This window comes from Indicator indicator, chromosome 3, assembly GCF_027791375.1.
Source record: "Indicator indicator isolate 239-I01 chromosome 3, UM_Iind_1.1, whole genome shotgun sequence".
Lineage (NCBI taxonomy): Eukaryota > Metazoa > Chordata > Aves > Piciformes > Indicatoridae > Indicator > Indicator indicator.
The window spans coordinates 32,310,349-32,331,202 of record NC_072012.1 but is presented as its reverse complement, the minus strand read 5'-3'; the positions used below and the strand labels follow the sequence as shown (position 1 = coordinate 32,331,202).

At 39.3% G+C, this 20,854-nt stretch overlaps 1 protein-coding gene across 1 annotated transcript in view; it reads left to right on the top strand.

Annotated features, from left to right (window-relative positions):
• The first annotated feature begins 477 nt into the window (after positions 1-477).
• Positions 478-20,854, top strand: part of CPED1 (cadherin like and PC-esterase domain containing 1) — a 142,388-nt gene continuing 122,011 nt past the window's right edge. Inside the window, exons 1-3 of the mRNA XM_054399458.1 lie at positions 478-599; positions 1,068-1,537; positions 13,193-13,379. Coding sequence (XP_054255433.1) covers positions 1,286-1,537; positions 13,193-13,379 — 439 coding nt within the window. The 5' untranslated portion in view covers positions 478-599; positions 1,068-1,285. The remainder of the gene's footprint in view (positions 600-1,067; positions 1,538-13,192; positions 13,380-20,854) is intronic.

Below are 20,854 nucleotides of genomic sequence, written 5' to 3'. Positions count from 1 at the left end.
TAAGTGCTTTCATTGGAGTATTTTTGTCCACCCTCCTTTCTTTCCTGCTTTGACATCAGTAAGAAGTTTTATTTATACACTGTGATGAGATAATATATCTACTACGGAAAATTACTGACCACTGCTTTGTCAGTGACGCTTATGTGCAAGTAAATCTGCTTCCTTCTACAATATTTTTGTTAATCTGGATTAAAATATTGCAGGTGCTGCTCAGATTTCTACTGCCTGCAAGATACTAATATTGTTTCAATTAGACTGTCTGCTGTAGCAGCAGTTTTCTAAAAATTGCAGTGATGGTGGCTTCGAGGCATGCAGTGTGAGCAAGGACACCTCTTGTTCCCCATCCAGATCTCTGGCTGCGTCTCCAAACCTCGTGCCTGCTCAGAACTGAGCTAGTTTAGCTCCACCCTCTGAGCCGTCCAGCCTTTATTTATATGAAATCTGTGGTCCAACTGGCTTCAGATGGTGTGTGTATGTGCGTGTGCCTGCTTTCTGAGCGTGTGAGATGAGCTGGGATCATAAGCCAGGGTTGTTCCAAGTGGTTTTAATCAGCAGCCCATTAGAGGAGAACGGAAAACTTCTAACAGGATAAGAACCAAGTAAGTAAACCTAACTTTGAACTCGCAATCTGGACAAAACAAATGCATACAAAAACCTCCGTAGTCTGTCAGATTTCAGATAAATGTTCACTGTTAGAGAGAAACTTGTGCATGCTGACAGGAAGAAGGCAATTTAAAAGGACTGGAATGAAGGAAATTGTAAAAACAAAGTGGGAATTGAGAATGCAAGAAAGAAAAAAACAGCAAACGATTGTTCACAGAGTTAGTACACTCTTTTACTCTTTTGAGCTGTGGACAGGATGTGTTAAGCTTTAACCTCTTGCTTTCTTGGTTACTATTTTCTGAGTATTTCCTTCTGCAAAGGGGTGAAGATTTTTGTTCCTCACCTGTCTGACAGCAGGTCTGTTCTCCAGAGAGCATGGTGTGGAATATCTCACTACAGCTTCTTGCAGAATGCCCCATGGCACGGTGCTGTTTGTCGCTGTTCACTTTTTGTTTTTTCCACAGGCTGTTTCCATACCCCCATGGGACTGTACTTCCCAAACCTCTGCTCTTCTGGAACCCATAAGTTCTTGTGGGGCACCAGGAAAGTGCTCAGAAATGGGGAAAACTCTTGCTAGTTTTGGGTGAAGCGTGTTTTTGATCTTTTTTACCCTGGCAAGACGTGGCTACTTGGACTACATCTGTGATGTGGCAAAGGGCAAAGTGAGGACGGCAAAGAGGCCATGGTTTGTGGGCAAGTCCCCAGGTGCCGCAGGCTTTGTCGCCCACGTCCTTTCCTTCTGGCCCTAGTGGTTGCTATCTGTCTGTTCTGCCAGACCCTCACACCTCTCATGACCAGCAGCATCCTTTCAGCAGTCATTAATGGAATTGCACCCAGCAAACTGACTAAAACACAGCCAGCAAGATACAAGGATCTCTCACCAAGCAATACTCACTGCTTCCTCCCTGGCAGCAATTCACAGGCAGTGAAAAAGGTAAGTCAGCTGGAGCAGAGTGCTGAGCAATAATTAGCAAAATGAGGGATAGCGAGTCTGGCAGGATCATCTGAGTCCAGCTAAAATTAGTCTAAGCTTGGAAGTCTGAGATCTGTATACAAACAAATGGGTGATCTAATGACAGCAGCAGATGCGCAAGCACAGCTCCGTTACCAGCTCCGCAGCGTGTGTGCAGTTCTTCAGCTGTAACATGGCATTGCTCTGTGACTCCAGGGAGATTTCAGTTTGCTGCACAGACCATATTTTATTCTGGCTTTAGGAATTGGTTCAGAGGCTTTACAGTACAGGCACATAAATCAGGAGCCAGTGGGGTTTTGTGCAAGTGACTGAGGCTGTTAATTAGCACTGGACTGCAGCTGCCCTGTGTTAAAGTTATCTGCTAGTCAGTTTTGAACTTTATTGGTATTCTGCCTAGAAGAGTAATGTAAAGGAATTTGAGAAATTAAAAAAAAAAAAAGAAAGAAAAGCACTTTCCATATTTTAAAATCACACTATTTACTTTGGAATATTTGTCCCACAAATTTTACTTTGTCCTTAGGTTACCTGACCTCATGTTTGTTTTATATAGGATTCCTAGAATGGGTGTCAAAACCTGAAAAATGCAGACAGTGTTCTTTTACTTGGAAAGTGTGGTTTGTTAAATGGTCCAGGCTAAGGTAGTTATTTTTACTCTGGAATCTGTGATCAGCACTACCATAAATGTTTTGGATTTTCTTCAGTCCTGTAGAGGGCTGCTAACAGAGCAGCAGGAATTGCACTGTGAAATTATTGTAATACTGGCATTTAATATGCAACTGTAACCAGCACTACAAACACAAATCTGTGACATGACAAATTATGGACAATGTCCACATAAAGCAGTTCAAATAAAAAAAAAAAAATAGAAGGCTGTTCCTTTGATCAGACAAGGTTTGCAGTCTGAAAGGTCAGCGATATTGATTTTCGAACAGTTATATACTGCATCTTCTGCAACAATCAAAAACAGATATGTGAAATAACTTTGGCATGAACTCTTTAACCTTAAGTCTTAAAAAAACCAGATTATTCTTTTTGTGAAGGTCAGAGAGCTTTATCTTATGAGTTGCAGAAATCTACTGCATGCTGCATTTGTCATAATTTTATATTTAATGACCTTTTAGTACACCAGGTATCCATATTTGAAATTATCCAACAATTTGACATGAGGTGTTAGAATTTAATGGGAAATAAACACAGTTGACAGATGTGGGTCACATTGTGTTACAGCTTTTGACACAGTCCCTTCTTTTTTACTCATTGCCATAGTAATCACAAAGAACATTTCATATCTTACATTGGGCTACCTAAAGTCTGTAAAAACTGCTGAAATAATGGGAAAGTTTTTCTAGTATGCTCTTTGGCTGTAAACATCTGTAATTCCTTCTTTAAAATTTGCCTTATAAAAATTCAGGCTGGTGTTGAACTTGGTATGCTAGATGTTTGAAATGGAACGAAGCTTGTGTTTTTACAACGTGCTGTGCTCACTGCCTTCCAGCATACATGGTGGGATGTGACTATCACATGTACATGCTGAACCTATAGAACAGAGGTAAATGCGTATATTAACCCTTATAAGTATGTTTTCCAGGCTTGTGCTACCCTAACACATTCCTTTTCAAGTTCTGAAGACCACCCATAGCTGTATCTCTATTTGTCTTGAAAGTATCCCCAAGAGCGTGATGAACAAAATGCCTTGCACATGTTGGGATACTAGTCTAAGTTGTTCTCTGTTTCCAGAGAACACTCTGATGGTTGTGTGGGCTGAATAATAATCTCAAGGAACAGAAAAGACAAACATCTCCAAAAATCTCTGCCACTTTGCTTTGAAAGCTTGTTCTTGAACTGTGTATTTTTGCCCACTGCTTATTCAGATAGCTGAACTGTTATCTTGCTTGATTTTATTGGGTACCCGGTAACAGCTAAGGCAGATGTCACGTTTGCAACTTTACACTGTTCTATTTTACAGTCATGTGCCCACCCACAGTAGCCAGACTGGAAACAAGTTTTCTTTAAAGGTCTGGCTTAAATCTTCATGTATGAATCATAGAATGATTTTGATTGGAATGGACCTTAAAGACCATCTAGTTCCAACACCCCTGCCATAGGCAGGGACACCTTTCACTAGAATCTGGAAAAATGTTTTAAAATATAGTCCAAATTATTAATTTTTTGTTAACTATTCACACATGTATTCTTACTCTATAAATAGTCCAGCAACCAAATTTATTAAAAAGAAACCATTGTGCAGTTAAACAATGACTTAAAGCAAACACTTCAAGGTGTCTTATGAAATCAAAACTCATGAATAAATTTGAAGAAAAAGAAGACTCTGCTGGAGGAAATATTCTTCAGATAATACCCACTATTTCTGGGTTTTGATCCATAGCATCTGACACATCACAAAATTTCTTCTGACTGGATAGGGGCAGGTTTAATTCTTGCTTTCTTCAGAGCAACAATCAGTGTTGTATCAAGCCTACTTTGAGAATGGTTACAAATATTATTGCGTGAGCAAAATCCCCTTCCGTATTTTCTCCATTCAGAGATTGCATTGCAATAAGTGCCTCAAGAAACAAACAAATAAACAAACAAAACCCCCAAAAAACAAAAGCAGTGACACCTTTATTGGGCTATTGGGACAAGGAGAGGGAGGAATCTGAGGAAAACTGCAGCTTTGCCACTGCATCTCTGATGTCAAAATAAATCTCACTTTGGAAGGGAAAGTTCCAGACAAATGTGGAACAAGTATGGGGCTGGAAATTGCCAATCTGATTTGTAAATGTGTCTTTAACTACGCTCAAGATGCCCTGAGATGGATCCACTGGTGTCGGGCACATAGTGCAAGTTGTCTTTTATAAATTGAAAAATGCCAATTTTGTTCATAGCCTTGAAAATCTGACAGAGCTCATAGTACATCTCTCTCTGGTATCACACTTTACAGGAGTTTTAAAAGCTGTTGGAGAGCTGGTCCTGTAGCCTTATTTTCACATGAAGACAGGCCAGCATTTTCTAGTATCAAATTAAATGTTAGTATCTGTAACACTGAAGCATGAAAAATAGAAGGCTTATTTATGACTCTCCAACATTAAAGGCATTAGAGGGAGGTATCCTGTCCAGCAGAAGGCTGTCTTGAGATTGAGCCAGGCATGCTTACTTCATGCATAATGAATATTTGTGAATATATATATTAAGGAGAAGAGTTGGTGCTGCAGCATCCAAACTGAAGTAGGTATCAACAAAAAAAATGCCTCTACAAGTCCTGTGTGTAGGTTTTCCTGGCATGATATCATGCCAGAAATACCTTTAGTACCAGCCAAATTTAAAACCGTTGCACTCATCTTAAGTAATTCAGTTCTGCTTCTCAGCCAGTTCTGAAAAGAGCTAATTAGCTGGTTACATGTATTTCCACTCTGAATTAATTCAGGCAGAGTCAGATGTCTGTGCACAGCAGTGTGATTTGCCCCAGTAGATGTAGTACCTCTGCTGCTGAGAGGAAGGACTGAGAAAGTATTGCTCATGTGGTAGTCACTGTTTCAGCATACTAGCTCTCTAACCATGGCAAATGTAAAATAAGGCTTAGATTTTTAAATTTTAAGATGAGTCTGGAAAGAGATTTCCAGTATACTCACAAAGGCCTTGCTTCACATCCCTTGACCATTTAAAGCCAGCTGAGAAAAACAAAAAGAAAAGAGAAAAAGGAAAGGAAAGGAAAGGAAAGGAAAGGAAAGGAAAGGAAAGGAAAGGAAAGGAAAGGAAAGGAAAGGAAAGGAAAGGAAAGGAAAGGAAAGGAAAGGAAAGGAAAGGAAAGGAAAGGAAAGGAAAGGAAAGGAAAGGAAAGGAAAGGAAAGGAAAGGAAAGGAAAGGAAAGGAAAGGAAAGGAAAGGAAAGGAAAGGAAAGGAAAGGAAAGGAAAGGAAAGGAAAGGAAAGGAAAGGAAAGGAAAGGAAAGGAAAGGAGAAAAGAAAATTGATTATATGAGCTATTTATATGAGAATTTAATGAGTGAGTGAGGCTGGCATCTTAATAATATGGTGAAAAAAGTTGTTTTCACTTTCAAGGCCCTCAACCTGCCACTTCTGTTTGGTGTAAAAGATTTATCTCCAAGATGGGCTATAAAGAGGTGAGTAAAGGCTTTTTATGGCTTCATTCTTAACAACATAATGGCAGCATTATCTTGCAAGATAATGGCTGAGAGATGTGGCCATATCTCAGAAATATTATGTAGAAGAAGAAAATAAAAAGATAATCATCATGGTTTAGTCTTAACCAAGACCTAAAGGAAGATGCAGTTGAACATCTTGCACAAGGTACAGACCCAGGTATCTGCATTTGAAAATTGGGAGTGAAATTACTGAAACACTGAGAAATTGTTACTAGAAGTTTAGAACTCAGGACACCTTGAGCAGAAGTACCCTCTCTTTACTTGAGTGCTCCTCTCAGTCTTGTCAGAGCCAGAAAGCTGGACTTCATAGGCAATAGAAACAACTGCCTTTAATGCAAAATTTGTCACGAGTCACTGCAGACATTTAAAGGAAATCTGATTAACTTCACCCTCTAAGGGCATGCATCTGTGTTTTTTTCTATTGTGTTTTTTTTTTTGTTTTGGTTTTTTTTTTTTTTTTTTTTGATGAATGAAGAGGGTATGAAAGGAGTGCCATGAAAGAAGACATGAGGAAAGATGTGGTCACGGGAGTCAGAGTAGGCAGCTACATCTGCAGAGTAATAGTATTCTCAGAAGGCACAGAAAAGCTCATGCACACAGGGGACTGGATATGTGCAGGGGAAGAGAAAGGGAGGTGGGAATGGAAATGGAAAGAAAAGAAAACAAAATTAGTGGAAACGTTTGCAACATAAATATATGAAAAAGGAGAAAGGAAGCTGGATAATAGAGAAGGGGTAATTTTTGCTGTTGTGCAGAAATGGAGTGTAGTGAGAGCTCTGGATAAAAAAGATTACAGTATGCATAATAAAGTTTGATGCATTTTTAAAGTAAATTTACTCTTAAAAGGAATATTTATTTTCTAGAAAACTGTAGGTGGATAAGAACTATTTTCTCCTCACAAAAGAACAAAGAACTTTTCTTGTGTGAAATCTCTGTTAATAGAAAGCAATTGGCAGATGATATGGTATCAGCAACTGGTTTCCTTGGAATGATACCACATTCACATTGCAACCTACGAAAGCAGCACATTTCCCCCCCTTATTTCAATGTAAAACACACTGAGGAAATAGCTATTTTTGCTGTGCAGATAGCTAGAGATATTTTGGTGATAAAGGGCAAGGCCATTGTGGCAGTAGTCAGGAAAGAAGGGCAGGGTGGAGACCTTGCAAGAAGGATGCACCAGCAGCAAATGGGAAATAAAGACGCAGTCTCACTCATTCACTACATTGGAGCTCTTTCCTCAAAAGCAGATGTTTTGATGATGCGGTCGGATAGGTTCATTGTTTTCAAGACAAGGCAGTTGATACCATGCATTACATGCAGTCACAAAGCAAAGACCTTTTGATAACATATTTCTGTGCTTCCATCTCAGAGCGCTGGTGATGACTATGCAAATAAGTCCAGTTTTGCTCTTGCATTTATGAAGTCATCAAAGTAGTGCCAATAATATAGTTGATTGTCTTGTATTTATTCAGCAAACTGTTAGTAGCAGAATTACATTCCAAACATTTCATTCTACAACCCAGTCCTTTCCGACTAGGAAATCTAACAGAACATAAAGCCAAAACACTTAAATACCCTCCAGAAAGTGAAGCAGGAAATTAACTTTTCTGTAACTTCTTCATACAGGAGCTGTGTGCAACAGTAGTATGAGCAACTTACTATTTCTATGAACTTCTATGGAAATATGAAAAATAATTTAGAAGACACATTTGGAATTAATAAACGTCTGCATAGTACTGCAAATGAATGACAGAGGATTAGAACTACATTCAAAGTTTTTATTGTCACTTTTCCTATTAATGCTGTTTAATATTAGTGTGGGAGTTTCTAGGAGCCCCACTCATTGATTTGTTTGTGGTGCAGTTGTGCCATGTACTATGTAGCAGCAAAGGCAGATCCACAATTCCTTTGCTAGCTAAACAGAAATTTAGGCATTTAGCTGTCTGTGAATATTGCTACCAGTGCCAGAGTTATTTATATACAACTGACTCTCTTTCATGGTATTTCTGTTACACTCCTCTTTCAGGCAGAGGCCTTTTGGTTTGCATAGTGGCTCATATACCTCTTCTGCAGCAGCTCAGGACCTCCAGAAAGCAGTGGGGTTAAAGTAAGCTGCAGTCAGGTTTTTTGAAACTATTGGAAAATACTCTGACAGTTTTAGCTAGCTTGGTGCAAAAGAGTGGCTGTCTGTAATCAACACAGGGACTTACGCCATCAGAACTGGGGAGCTGAAGAGATGACTCACAGTTTTTGAGTTCTTTCCTGGGAGAAGCTTAGGCAGGCATTGGTTGGGCCAGTATGTTAGGAAGAAGAATTTTGTTTCTGCAGTTGAAGTGATGGTCAATGAAATTCTATGGCAACAGTTCAAACTGTATATTTGCTTCTCTGCCAGGCAGAGACAATGCATCAATATTTATGGAATTATGCAATCTTCTTGGAATCTGAAAAAATGCCAAGGATCTGTTTTTCTCTCCTCAACTTGAAATATCTTTGCTGTTTTCTTCTTGGCTGAAGCAACAACAGTAATTATGTATTATAAGATTAAGTTACTGACCAAATTTTGGATTTTTGCAACAACTCAGAAATTCTGTATTACAGATGAAAACTTCAGAGCCTAATACAATAAATGTTGTCTTTATACATTCACAACCTAGAATTGGATAAACTGGTCTCAAGGAAAATGTCAAAACCTTTTTTCTGTAACAGAATTTCACAGCTATGTGAAAGTTGCAGACAGACAGAACTGAGAATTGAAACTCAGATTATACATGTCTATTTTCAGTCAGACAAGGATGGTTATGAATTCTTGAGCTTTCATTTTATTTAAAATGGGCTATTTACCTATTTTGTTAACACCTCAGAGGAATATACATTTGATTTGATAACTTATTAAAAACTGCTAATAAATTTAATGGGGCTTAATTTGTTTTCTTTTTTTTTTTACTTTCCGTGTTATTCTATAAACTGAAAACATAATTTAAGAATTAATTCTTATGATTTTTTTATTCACTTCATAGCCCACTGTGGTTTGTTTGCACCCACTATTAAGCCTGTGAATCACCTGTCTAACAGCCTATTGAATTAAAATGAGGTCAGTGACTCAGCTAAGTGCAATGTTTTGCAAGCAGGTATACAATGTCAAAGCCTTATCCTAAATCATATGGGAAATCTCAGCTTTGCTGTAAAGCCTCATTAATTTCTGTGAAGACAGCTGCACTGTTCTCTAGGTAAGGCATGGGCCACAGAAGTTCTTCACCAAACCCTTTTCACATAAGACTTGCTGAATCTGTAATAAACTGACCTACTAACGAATACCCTGAGACTTCAGAATAGGGAAGAGCTAAATGGTGGTTGGGATATGAAAACATTTGACCATTCAACAATTATTCAAACTGTTATGGATCCATTTTGGGGGTCTAAGCCTGCTGCACATTACAGTTATAGGAGTGCTAAAAAAAAATTCAGAACCAAAATATGTGAACATCTTATTTTCATCTATTGCACTCTGCTTCTTTTATACCAGATCTCTGCCCAGACTGCATTTTTATGATTGAGAAACATTTTATAAAACCCAGCAGACTAAGTATATAAACATTCCTGCTATTACTATAATATTGGAAATTCTGAAAAACACCCAGTAGTAAGTAGATCAGCATGGCCAGTGATGTAAGGCATTTTATAGAGAGGTTTGGAAAAAATTATGGAATCATCTGCTACAAGCATGCAGTTGGCTAGAATTTTTTAAAATCCTGTGTAGCTAACATACTTTAAAACAAAACAAAAAACCCCACCCTACATTGCACTGGTTTGGGAAGAAAACGGAGAGTACATGTTGTATCTTGTAACCTGGACTGCAAATAGCTTTGGAAGGAAACGCCAAAGGAAATAAATTTGGCATCACTACGCACGGATCTCAAGCAAGCACTGTAAAAGGTCATATTGTTTAATAGTGCCAGATTAGACATCAGGTCTAGCTGTTAAATTTAGGACCCCAAATTGTCTTGGTGTTCTAAAGATCCCATCGTGGCTTTTGGGGAAGGTAGAGGATAAAAGTGCCTTGTGCCTAGTGCCTGAGTGATGGGAGGGCAGGCTGGGGGCACAGATGAGCCTGAGGTATTTCTACACATCTGTGTTGCTGAAAGAATTGGAGCTGTTCAGCCTGAAGAGGAGAAGGCTCCGGGGAGACCTTAGGGCTACATTTCAACATCTGAAGGGGACCTAAAGGAAGGCTGGAGAAGGACTATTTAGAAGGAGATAGAACAAGGGGCAATGGTTTTAAACTGGAGAAGGGTAGATTTAGGTTGGATGTAAGAAAAAAGAGTGGTCAAATACTGGAACATGTTGCCCAGGGCTGTGATTGTGGCTCCATCCCTGGAGACATTCAAGTTCAGACCAGATGTGGCCCTGGCCAGCCTGATCTAATTGAGGATGTCCCTGCTCCCTGCAGTGGAACTGGACAAGGCCCCTTCCAACCCAATGTAATGTGTGAATATGTAAATCTGTCTCTATACTGTGCATGCCAAGGGAAGCCCTCTGGAGCACCTAGTGCTGTGCTCCATTTGTGAGAGCTCGAGCACCCATGAAAGGCATCTGGTGGGAATGAGCTACTGCTTGGGCCCCATGGAACTACTCAGGGCCATTTGTGTTTTGTGGAAGTGACCTAGGTTACCACTGTTGCTTGAACTTCCCTTTTTTGTTGTTGTTGCTGTTTGGTTTATGCTGCTATCAGTACTCTCTTGAATATTTGCCATTGCCAAGCTAGAGCATTGTAAAAATTTCTGCTACTTCCCAGGGAACTTGGGAAGGTGCCATCTGTATCAGTGCTGACATGGTAGTGGCAGTGAGAGCTCTCTTCTGTAAGGACCTGCTGCAGGCATGCTGGTACAGGCTAACCCCATGGAGCCCTCAGGGCCCTCAGGATGTCTCAAGGCCAGTTGGTTCCTGCCACACTGTGTCTCACCAGCCAGGTGGAGGGAGCAGTGTGGGCACAGCTCAGCCCCCAGACCTAGATGGCACCAGAGCCCACCATGGGTTGCACGAAGCATGGGCTTTGAGGCAGTAGCCAGGTTGAGGTGAACCCTGTGTGAGCTGTGTTTGGAGTATTACCCACGGGGATAAATAAAGGTGTTGAAGTTTCTTTGAAGTAAGGACTTTCTTGAAGGAATGACACTGTAGGAGTTCTCTCTTTTGTGAAGAAAGGTGGGGAGTTTAGCAGGAAAAAAAGCACAATATCCATTACTGAGGAGGGGTGCACACAAAGCGCTGCCAAGTCCAAGGCGGAAACCTTGCACTGAGTAGCAAGCACCCTCAGCTGACCTGGGAGGGACAGGAGCAAGACTAGCTGTAATCACCAACTAAAGCTGGACAGGGATGTGTCCTATACGGCAGCCCCTCAGTGCTCCTCACATGTCCTCAGTTCACCCCACAGCACTAGCTGCTGCAGCACACGTGGGATGGAAAATTGGATTTAATCACAAAATAAAGTGCGAGGTGTCTCCTGATTTTCTTCCACAATGCAAGCAAAATGGAAAATAGAAAGTGTCTGGATGGAATGCCTGGAGGAGGAGGGAGAGGGAGCCCGGGATGGGGGCCAGGGCAAGGACTGGATTTAGGAACTCGGAGGGAGGGAAGTGGAGAGGAAGGGCTGCCAGCAGCTGCTGGTGCTGCAGGAGAGCAGGAAAGAGAAGAAGATAAGAGGGAGGGGTAAAGGCAGAAGGGGAAAGAATGGTGGGTGCTCTGAAGGGAAATCTGAGATGCTCTACTGCTGTGCTTGCCACCTGATTAATGTGTTTTAAAAACACTGGGATGCTGGGAAGGACATCTGACAGGTTACCTAACACAGTTCCTGTGACTTCACCCTGTGCTATTTGTGCTTCTTCCGGCCAGCAAGAGATTGACCTTTGGTTTATTATCCCTAAAGTAGTTTTGGGTTGCACATTTAGAAAATACACAGGGAAGACTCTGACAGATATTTTTCAGGGTCTTTTCATTGATAACTGACCCTTTCCAAAGGGGCTGTCTGCCCTGGAGCAAAAGCAGACCTGGCATTAGAGAAATGCTCGGGGCTCTGGAATTGTTTGTGCTCCTCACTGCTGCCTTATGTAAAACTGCATCCTGCAACTGGGGAACAGACTGCTAAGAAGAGTGACTTTATCACTAGATCCCTATAAACAACTGGACACATCTTCAATAATGTTTGTTTATATCCAAGCATCTGTATCTTTTCAGTGTGATCTACTGTGCCCAAAATGGTGGTGCCTTGTTTGTGTAGCACTTCCTATCTCCAGCGATAAGCTTACTATATTTAGAAGTTATGGAATAACATCGTTTTTGACAGACATACTGCTTACTACTGCTAGGCTGAAATTCACAAACTTGCTAAATACTTAGTTTGTGTCCTGAATTTAGTCCTTTAAATGATAGTATGTTCCACTCCTAAACACAACTAATTTTTACTAAAAGAAAAATCTTGTCTCTTAATGGTATCTTCTGGATATTAGTGATTTGTTTCTCACAGGGAACATCCTAATTTTATGCCTGATTGTATTTGGTTTTTCATGGAAAGTTTTTTGTAGTAGGGAAACTTCAGGGATGGCTTCTGTGAGAAGTAGCTAGAAGCTTCCCTCATGTCTGATGGAGCCAATGTCATCTGGCTCTGAGTCAGACTCAGACTTGCCTATCCTGTACCAACCCTGGTCAGCGCTGTCTGAGACAACCAAAACACTCAGGATGTCACAGTAGATGCCATCATCCCTAGCAACTATGTAGGAACCAAGTGAACAGTAGACATTCCATTTGTTGGACTTGTTGGATTTGTTGGGAGCACCATACTCTTTTCCACTTGCCCAAGTCTCTCTGCCAGTCCTTCTATAGGCAGTATCATGTTGGACTAATGTGGCAATAAGGCTCTGACAAGGATGCATTCAATTTTCTAGAGGCACAGCAATGTACAGTATTGTTTAGGACTCCTCTGCATGCTTCTTTTTCTTAGTCACGAACAATACTTAACATCTTTGTAGGACTTATGTTTCTTGGAACAATTTACATGGGATCCACCCCCAAGTCTTTTTTAGGTGACTGGCTGATCAGCCTGAGGCCACAAAGTCAGCTGTCACAAAGTACTGTTAGCAGCTCACCAGAGGAGCCCAGATTTCAGCCAAAAGTGCTTCTGTGAAAGAAAGTCCATGGTTTAAAGATCCTCCATTGCTGCCTTGAGCATTTAAACTCTTTCAATACCAGTCCAAAACAAGGTAGAAAAAAAAAAAAAAAAGAGGAACAGACAAAACAGAATTTGCAATCAAAAGTCCTTGATATAAAGAAGATTTTTAATTATATCAGAAATATTTCCCAGATTGTCACAGTAAAATTCTTGTTTATTTCTATGATAAATAACAATGCCTGCTGAGGAGTTTCTATCCTATAACTATTGTCTTTGCATTATCTTTGCTGTAGATTGATGACTCTATTCTCCAGTACTTTGGAAGCCGTACTAGAAGAGCAGTTCTTTATGTGCCTCCTGCCCATCGTGAAACAGACCGTCAGCTCTGGCAGCGTGTCCTGGCAAAACATGGATATACAGTCACAGTCCTTGAAAACAGGAGACTGATGGAAGATCCTGGGCATGAGGGCCCTTACCAGAGTAAGAATAATTGGACTTAATTACTTCAGTAATTACTAAATGTTTGCACTGATTCAGTGTTCTTCCACAGTGGTAAAGCTTATAACTCTTAACGTGAGTAAGGATAGAACCCAAATTCTAGTTCTTCTCCCTTTTGCAGCTAGTTTTCCACAATTAAATGGTTCTTCCATTAGATATATCCTTCTGTTAAAAAAAAGCAGCAGAGTGATTCATCATAGTCTTGCCAATCAGATCAATTTGGTTCCTGATGAATTCTCATACCAACTTCATTAATATAACCCAGTGATTTTTCAGTAGAGCATTTCATAAAAAGACAAATTTAGTTGGTTTTAATTTTTTTTTTGCTACATTTGATTCTTTCTCATTTTGTTTTGTAAAGAAAAGCTATATACATGAAGGTACACTTTGTCCTCCAGTAATGTTTTGATTGTTCTATAAGTTTGTTAAAAACGTGATACAGAAGAAGTGCGTTTTGCACATACTGCAGAAGTTGAGCTAAATTACTGTTATTTTTTTGGTGATGTTGAAATCTGATCCACAGTTAAAGTGGGCTACTAAAGAAGTCTCTTGCACAAGGGAGTGGGGCTTTCTTGTGTAGAATTATACTGGGCTTGATAGAGGAGCTTTTGGTACCAGTTATATATATGCCAATTATGTTTAAGTGCTCTTGGACAACTTAGAGGTATGAACTGAAACAGTGATCTCAGCTTGGTCTTGCTGGAAGTCAATTTTAGAACAAGAAAACTGAAAAAATACACAGGCTATGATTATGTCAGTAGAAAAATGATGTGGTTAGTTATTTCTCATGCAAAAGGAAGTGTTGCTTGCATCTTTCAGGCTTGCAGTACATTCCTGGCTTTATCAGAGAGCTCAATTTTGTTTCGTGCTCTAAGCAATCAGTGCAGCTTCATCAGTGAAAAGCGTAATTATTTGGCACACTTGAGGCTGCTCAAAATTCCACCAGTAATTCCATGTTTCTTTAAGAAGATGCAATTTTCTCAGGAGGCTGTACTAAGAAATAGTAAATTATCTTCACCTCAGTCTTTTATTTTAATCTGGTTTCATAGGCAGCTTTAAGACAGTCCTTGCCTTAAGTACTATCCGTCTCAGACACAGTGTGTCTGCAGGCTTTGCTAATGTCAGATGAGCTGCAGAGAAAAATGGCATCTCTCAGGACCATGTGCACTATCTTTGTGAAATCTTTTGTTTCAAATGGCCAAGGAAGTGGGTATTCCAAATTCAGTTATGACCTAAATAAAAAAATGACTGTAGTAGATCTTGCTACAGTGACCAGCACACCTTGAAGTTCTCCAGTACAGGATTTTACCCTCCAAACACTGCATCTGCAGAAAGCAACTTAACTGCGAGTAGTTATATTTTACCAGCTAGAGCCAGTACTCTCTGTGGGTTTTTTTTCCAGTAATGAAAAGAATAATAAAATTTAATTTTAGGTATTTTACAGGAAATTCCTATATCTTTCAGCAGATGTTTGAGTATGTGAAAAAGCCAAGTGCTTGCCAATTTAAGGTAAAGAGTTAAACTCTACTAGTTCGGTTTCATGGCAAAATCAGTCTGTCTTTAACTATTCCCTGTGTTACGTCAGTGCCTACCTTTGAAGTTATATTTTAAAAACAAAAAGTAAGTAAAAGAACATGTCTGCATACCAAAGCAATGATCTTTTTTTTTTTTAGAACTAAACAAGTTACACTCAAAGTTCTTTTTCTTTGCCAATAGAGGATGGGGTTTACTGTTCTGGATGGGATAGTACTCATGTTTTGGAGAAGGGTATTTTGAACTAGGCTTTGTCATAATATTTTCCTAATAGGAGTGTTATAAATTTTTTAAAACTATCTTCCTTGAAGCCTCTATGAAAAAGATATAGGTAATGGATTGAGAAACACAGATCATGACTGTTGTAAAAAAATTGTAGAAAAACATCATTCTTTCTCATTTGGTATTATTTAGCAGTTCTATCTGGTGCTTATATTTTTGTACAGTCTCTCTTACTTGTGTATCTTTCAAAGTTCACTCTAATTTTGAAAGGATTTTTGTTTAGAATGGCTGAGAGCCAATGGTTCAGCTGAAGTCATATATGGAAAAAAATTCACCACAAAACATTCCTAACTTTTTTGTGCTGGCCTGCTATTAATTTTGGGACATGTTCTGCTCCCATTTGAAACCCAAATGTGACAGCTCTGCACATTGATTTTCCAGAGACATCTTCCACACCTGGGCTGCAGCATTGTGTTGAGCTCATTTCTGTCAGAGAGTAGAAAATCAGGAGAATACCTTCCTCCAGAAGACATTTTTCACTTCTTACAGACCAACCAAAACATTTTGGGCTTTGGTAACTGGAAAATAGTTGGCTACAAAGGAAAAGGATTTTTTGTTTTGTTTTGGTTTTGGTTTTGTGTTTGGTTTTTTTTTCCAGGCAAAAAGACTGTGGTTTATGGGTTTCCTATGAAAAATCTGTACAGATGCTTTCTGCAGTAAAATACAAATTATTCAACCCCTAATTCTTCACTGAAAAATAGCTCCATCAATAAATTCTCAAGTAACCTGAAGTGAACAAAAGGTAGCTGTGCTTTCACCATTCCTTAGCAAATTAAACCCACATGGAGGGAAAAGCCCATGGACTGATAGTATCTGTTCCTGCTCCTGAGCTCATTGAGTCTTTTTGCAGAAGCTCTAAATGAGCCAGTTTTGCTGTAAGGTTTAACAAATCTCTTAATCTGCTGCTAGAATGGAGATAGAAAAATGGTACTGTGTTAGTAGCAAATGATGGGATAGTCAGTAGCAGATGATGGGATAGTCAGGTTTTGTGGAGAGCAGGAATTGTCACCTTGGGCATGAAGCTAGGATAGATCCATATTAGCATGGTCGATTATCTCCAATATCTGTGGTAAGTCTATCATGAAGCAAGGAATTGAAATGAAGCTGGGTAACAGATGATGAGAATAATAATCAGATCATAATGGCCAGCACATCTATGAATAGTGTAATCATTTTGTTTGCCAGCTAGGCAGAAGGTGTGATTGGTGCTCCTGCTGCTTTATTAAAATGTAAGACTCCAATCATAGAGGCATAGCCTCTTGGACAAATTCTGCCTTTGCCACTGCCTTGGAGGGTACTAAAAGAGGTGTCACACTCTCCTGGAAAATAATCAAAGGATCATAAGGAAGGGTGAGAAAGCCCCACACCTCCAGGCTTCCTCCTGGGAGCTTTGCCATAATGAGCCCCTCAAGCCATAGGCTTTCCTTCTCTCAGCCCAGCACAGAGCTGTGCTGCTCTATCAGAGATGAATGAGTAAGCCACCTGGCTTTAGACCACTCTTAGGTCCTCCCAGAGTGACAAAGAAGACCTTGCCAACTATTTTCCTGAGTCTTCTGCATTCTTCACTGTCCCCCAAAAAATTCTTATGCCTGGGACTACAGGACGTGTTTGTGCCTATGGCTCTGTGATGCCCTGTTAACATTTTCAAAATATTTTCTAACAGAAAAATTTTATCTCAGAAATTTGTGGCACTAAAATGGTCTTCTGCCCTCCAAAAATAACATTACCTAGTTACTGATCTGCTGCCTGATCCATACTTTCACTAGATGAGATCTTCTAAAATAAATTGACTACTCACATCTTTCTGGAGTTGTCAGTTTTTCTGTCCTTTTCTCAATATGCCTGCCTCTTTAGTCAATGATCACCCTCCATTAATAGGCATTTCCTTCATTTATCAATTTTTCACCTTTAAGACTAGTTACACACGTCTCAGAAAACTGCAGGCTCTGAAAAACATGTGCAGTTGTATGCTACAAATCTGCATAATCTTGCTTGGCCATGAAATAAAGCACAACTACCAAAGGTGCTGGCAAACTGAGAGCAGTTAACACTATATGCTCTCTGCTGCCTTAGAATGTTAATTTTAATAATTTGGGGGAAGTTTTTGCAATTGCAATAAGTAAGTTCCAAAATGAACCATAAACTACTTTCACAGTATGGATTTCAAGCAATCATTTCCTATTCTTAGAATACTTAGTTAATAGTTAAGTATTTACATTTTACAGTGGCTTCTGTTTGCAGTTTGAGTGACATCTGCTGAAGATGAAACTCTACCCATGCCATTAGAAAAAGATTTACAGTACATATATTGATTTGGGAACACTTTTTTTTTTTTCTTTTCTGTTATTTATTGTTCCATAAGATAAGTATTGAGCCCATCTCAGCTTTGTTCAATATTAGCTCATCTTAGTTCAATAAGTCTTGATATTTATTTCAACTGAAATCAATACCAGCTTCATGTCCTATTCATTCACCTGAGATTGTTAAGTGGAGATCATATACATTATATTTCCTTAAATGTACAGGTATTGCAAAGAATATAAGATCTGGAACTATATCCTCTTTGCCGACTTTGCCAATATGCACTGAATTCTATTCTGTTTTCTGCAATCGTAAAAACATGTTTAAGTACTTGGCTGTGTAAATCAAGCCTCGGTTCCAGCGACTAACTATGAGGATGATCAGGCTTTTTGCAGATGTGGGAGTGGTGCTTGGGTGGAGCTGCTCCAAGAACAGGAAGGGATGTGTGAGACAACAGAGCCATGGGAGCACATCCAGGCAAATGTTGGCTCTTCTCCTTACATTCTGGGTCAAGAGATCCATATGGCATTTAAGGTGGTATCTCCTGGCACCACTTAGATATTACAGCAAGAAGTAAATATTCCCTCATTGTCAAAGCAACCTAAATATATTCAGACATAACTCATTTTGCTGTAAAAATGCTGATTTGAGAGTTGTATGGTTATGGCAGATACAGCCTCTGCTGCCTCCCTCCTTGGCTGTCTATGGAGTACTGTGTTGCTTCCTTGTACCCAGCAGTTGCTCCCTGTAAAACCTGCTGGCTGGGGAATGTCAGGAAGCCTGACAGGGCAGAAGCAAGCACAGGTGTGCCGCAGATGTGGAGTGATGTTAGCTTCAGGTTTCTCTCTCATTCTGGATGCTGCATGGCTGGAGAAGCATTAGGGACAGATGAAAGAAAATTCTGCTTTGATTCTCCTAAAAAGCAATTTCCAAGGCAATCTTTGTAATTTTTTTCATTTCAGTTTGTTGGATATCCTTGGAAAAATTGCTCTTTAAAGAAAATACATGTTTTCCATGGGAAGAAAATGTGTGTGCCCATTCATTCCTATTCACACTAGGACTAGGAGGCAGAGAAATGTTGCCATACCAGAGTCAGAGATGGAGAAACTAGGATAAAAACCATATGAGTTGCTGTCAAAACAAAAATGAAATGCATGTTCCTTCCTGTATATCTTTAAGCGATTCCTCTTGCATATTGTATCACTTCTAATACTCCTTACTAGTCACACTTTTAACCAGAGACTAAATCACCAAAAGAATCAGCTTAATTACCAACATCTGTCCAACAAGAAGGTAGGAACTTTCAGAAGTGCTACTTCATAAGCGCAGCCAGTAATAGTTTCCTCAGTACAGCTAATTAGTCTAGGGAATAAACTACAGCTGTGGGTTTTGGAGACCCCCAGGGCCCTGTCTGGTGACTCTCAGACGTTAGCTTTCTGTTTTCCAAGACATACTATATGAGCAAAAGTGAGAATGATAGGAGGTGGTACAGATCGGAGGACTCAGAGATGCTCTTTCTTCAGTGAGTGTGAAGACTAGTATGGCAGGGGGAACAGATGTACTTGTTAATGTAAAATATTTTAAAGTTTGCTACCAAGGGAAAAACAACAATCTGTTTTTCATGCCTGTAGTAAATAGGGCATAAAGTACTACAACAACCACAGAAAAGTTATGTTAGATATTAGGGAAGCTGTTTTGTGGATAAGACCGGTGACATAATCAAATGGATCCCCTTAAGCTGTTGAGCATTCAATCTTACTGGTCTTGAAATGTTAGGTAAAGAGATTTTACTGGGTGTAGTGTGTCCCCTTGTGGGATAACAAGATGGACACAGACTTATTGAAATCTGTGACTAGCCTTGAAAGCATGAGACAGACAGGAAGCTGAAGAGGGAAAACACGGTGGGCACTACCTGAAGAACAAGCAATATGTAGTTTACAGCATCTTCTTAAAATGCTAACTATTCTCAAAAACCAACCAACCAACCAAACAAAAAACCCAAACCAAAAAACAACAACAACCCAAACCACCCAAATCTATGAGAACAGATTCCTGACAGCAGTGGGGAAAAGGGAAGGAGCACAAAATCAGTGATGCTTAGCGTACAGCCAGATGAATTTTGAAAGGGTGGAAGGCAAATAACATATGCTGAATTAGGGAAGATTTTCATAGGATGGCATGTGAAAATCAGTATTAAGAGAACCAAATCTCCTCTCTTAGTGTTTTTTTATGATGTTTGAAATACATTAACAGGAATAGGTAGCATCAGTTTTATCTCCACTTTTATTTGTTTGCTTATTTTATTTTTAATTGTTCAGAGTACAGTTAGGAGGAAACCTACTTGCTATTTGTTCCAGCGTCAGAGAAGTTTTCATGAAATCCAACTAACTTTAGTAAAGAATTGTAAAGACTAAAGGCCTCAAGGAAAATTGCTAGTGTGTTCTGTAAACATCTGGTTGCCATTTTCAATTATAAGGACCAACCCACTGAAGGAAGCAGTTTAGTTTTTTTGGAACAGAAATGGGACACTGGGGTTTTTGTTCTTTTTCATAGTGGAGAGTAAAAGAAACATCAGGAATAGAGAGGTCACCAGATACTCAGATTTTATAAATACAAAAGTCTCTGAGAAAATTAAAGTAAATTGAAATCAGGTTCTGAAAGTGTAAACAAGCCTGTGGAGGTAAGGTTAAATAAGCAGGACTGGAGATCCTAGCATGCCAGCAAAAGCATAAGATCATTCTATCATAAATAAGCCACTTAAAATATTGTGCAAAACAATAATGATGATGAGGCTAGCCACAGAAATATTTTGTGGGTTACCATACAAATACACATATATGTTAGCTCTAGCAGACATAACTTTGTTTCCAAAAATGATTTGGGTTTACTGTTGGTATAGATATATAGCTGACAGCACACAAACTAGGTTGGTTTCTTAATGCACAACATATGTCATGTGAGACCCAGACAAAGTTTTGACAACTAATTTCAGAAGCATTCTTTTAGTCTGTTGTTAAGCAAGGAGCTTCCTATACAAGCTAAACAGGTAGAAATATGGTCCTCAGTGCATACTGAGTTACAAGCATAGTTAATGTTTTATAAGTTTGTTCTGCTTCCTTAAAATGAAAGTTCAAATTGTTTTAGAGGAAAATAAAAAAGGAAAGAAAAGAAGTATACTAGAAACTTAGACTGCCTTGGTCACTTTTTATTTTTGCTTTTAGCAATTAACATGGCTATTTGCCCACCAGCAGAAAAACAATGCATAATCTCATGCCACAGACATCACTAGTTTCAGTACAAAACATTAGTTTTTTGACTTATAAATAAATGCCACTCTCTAA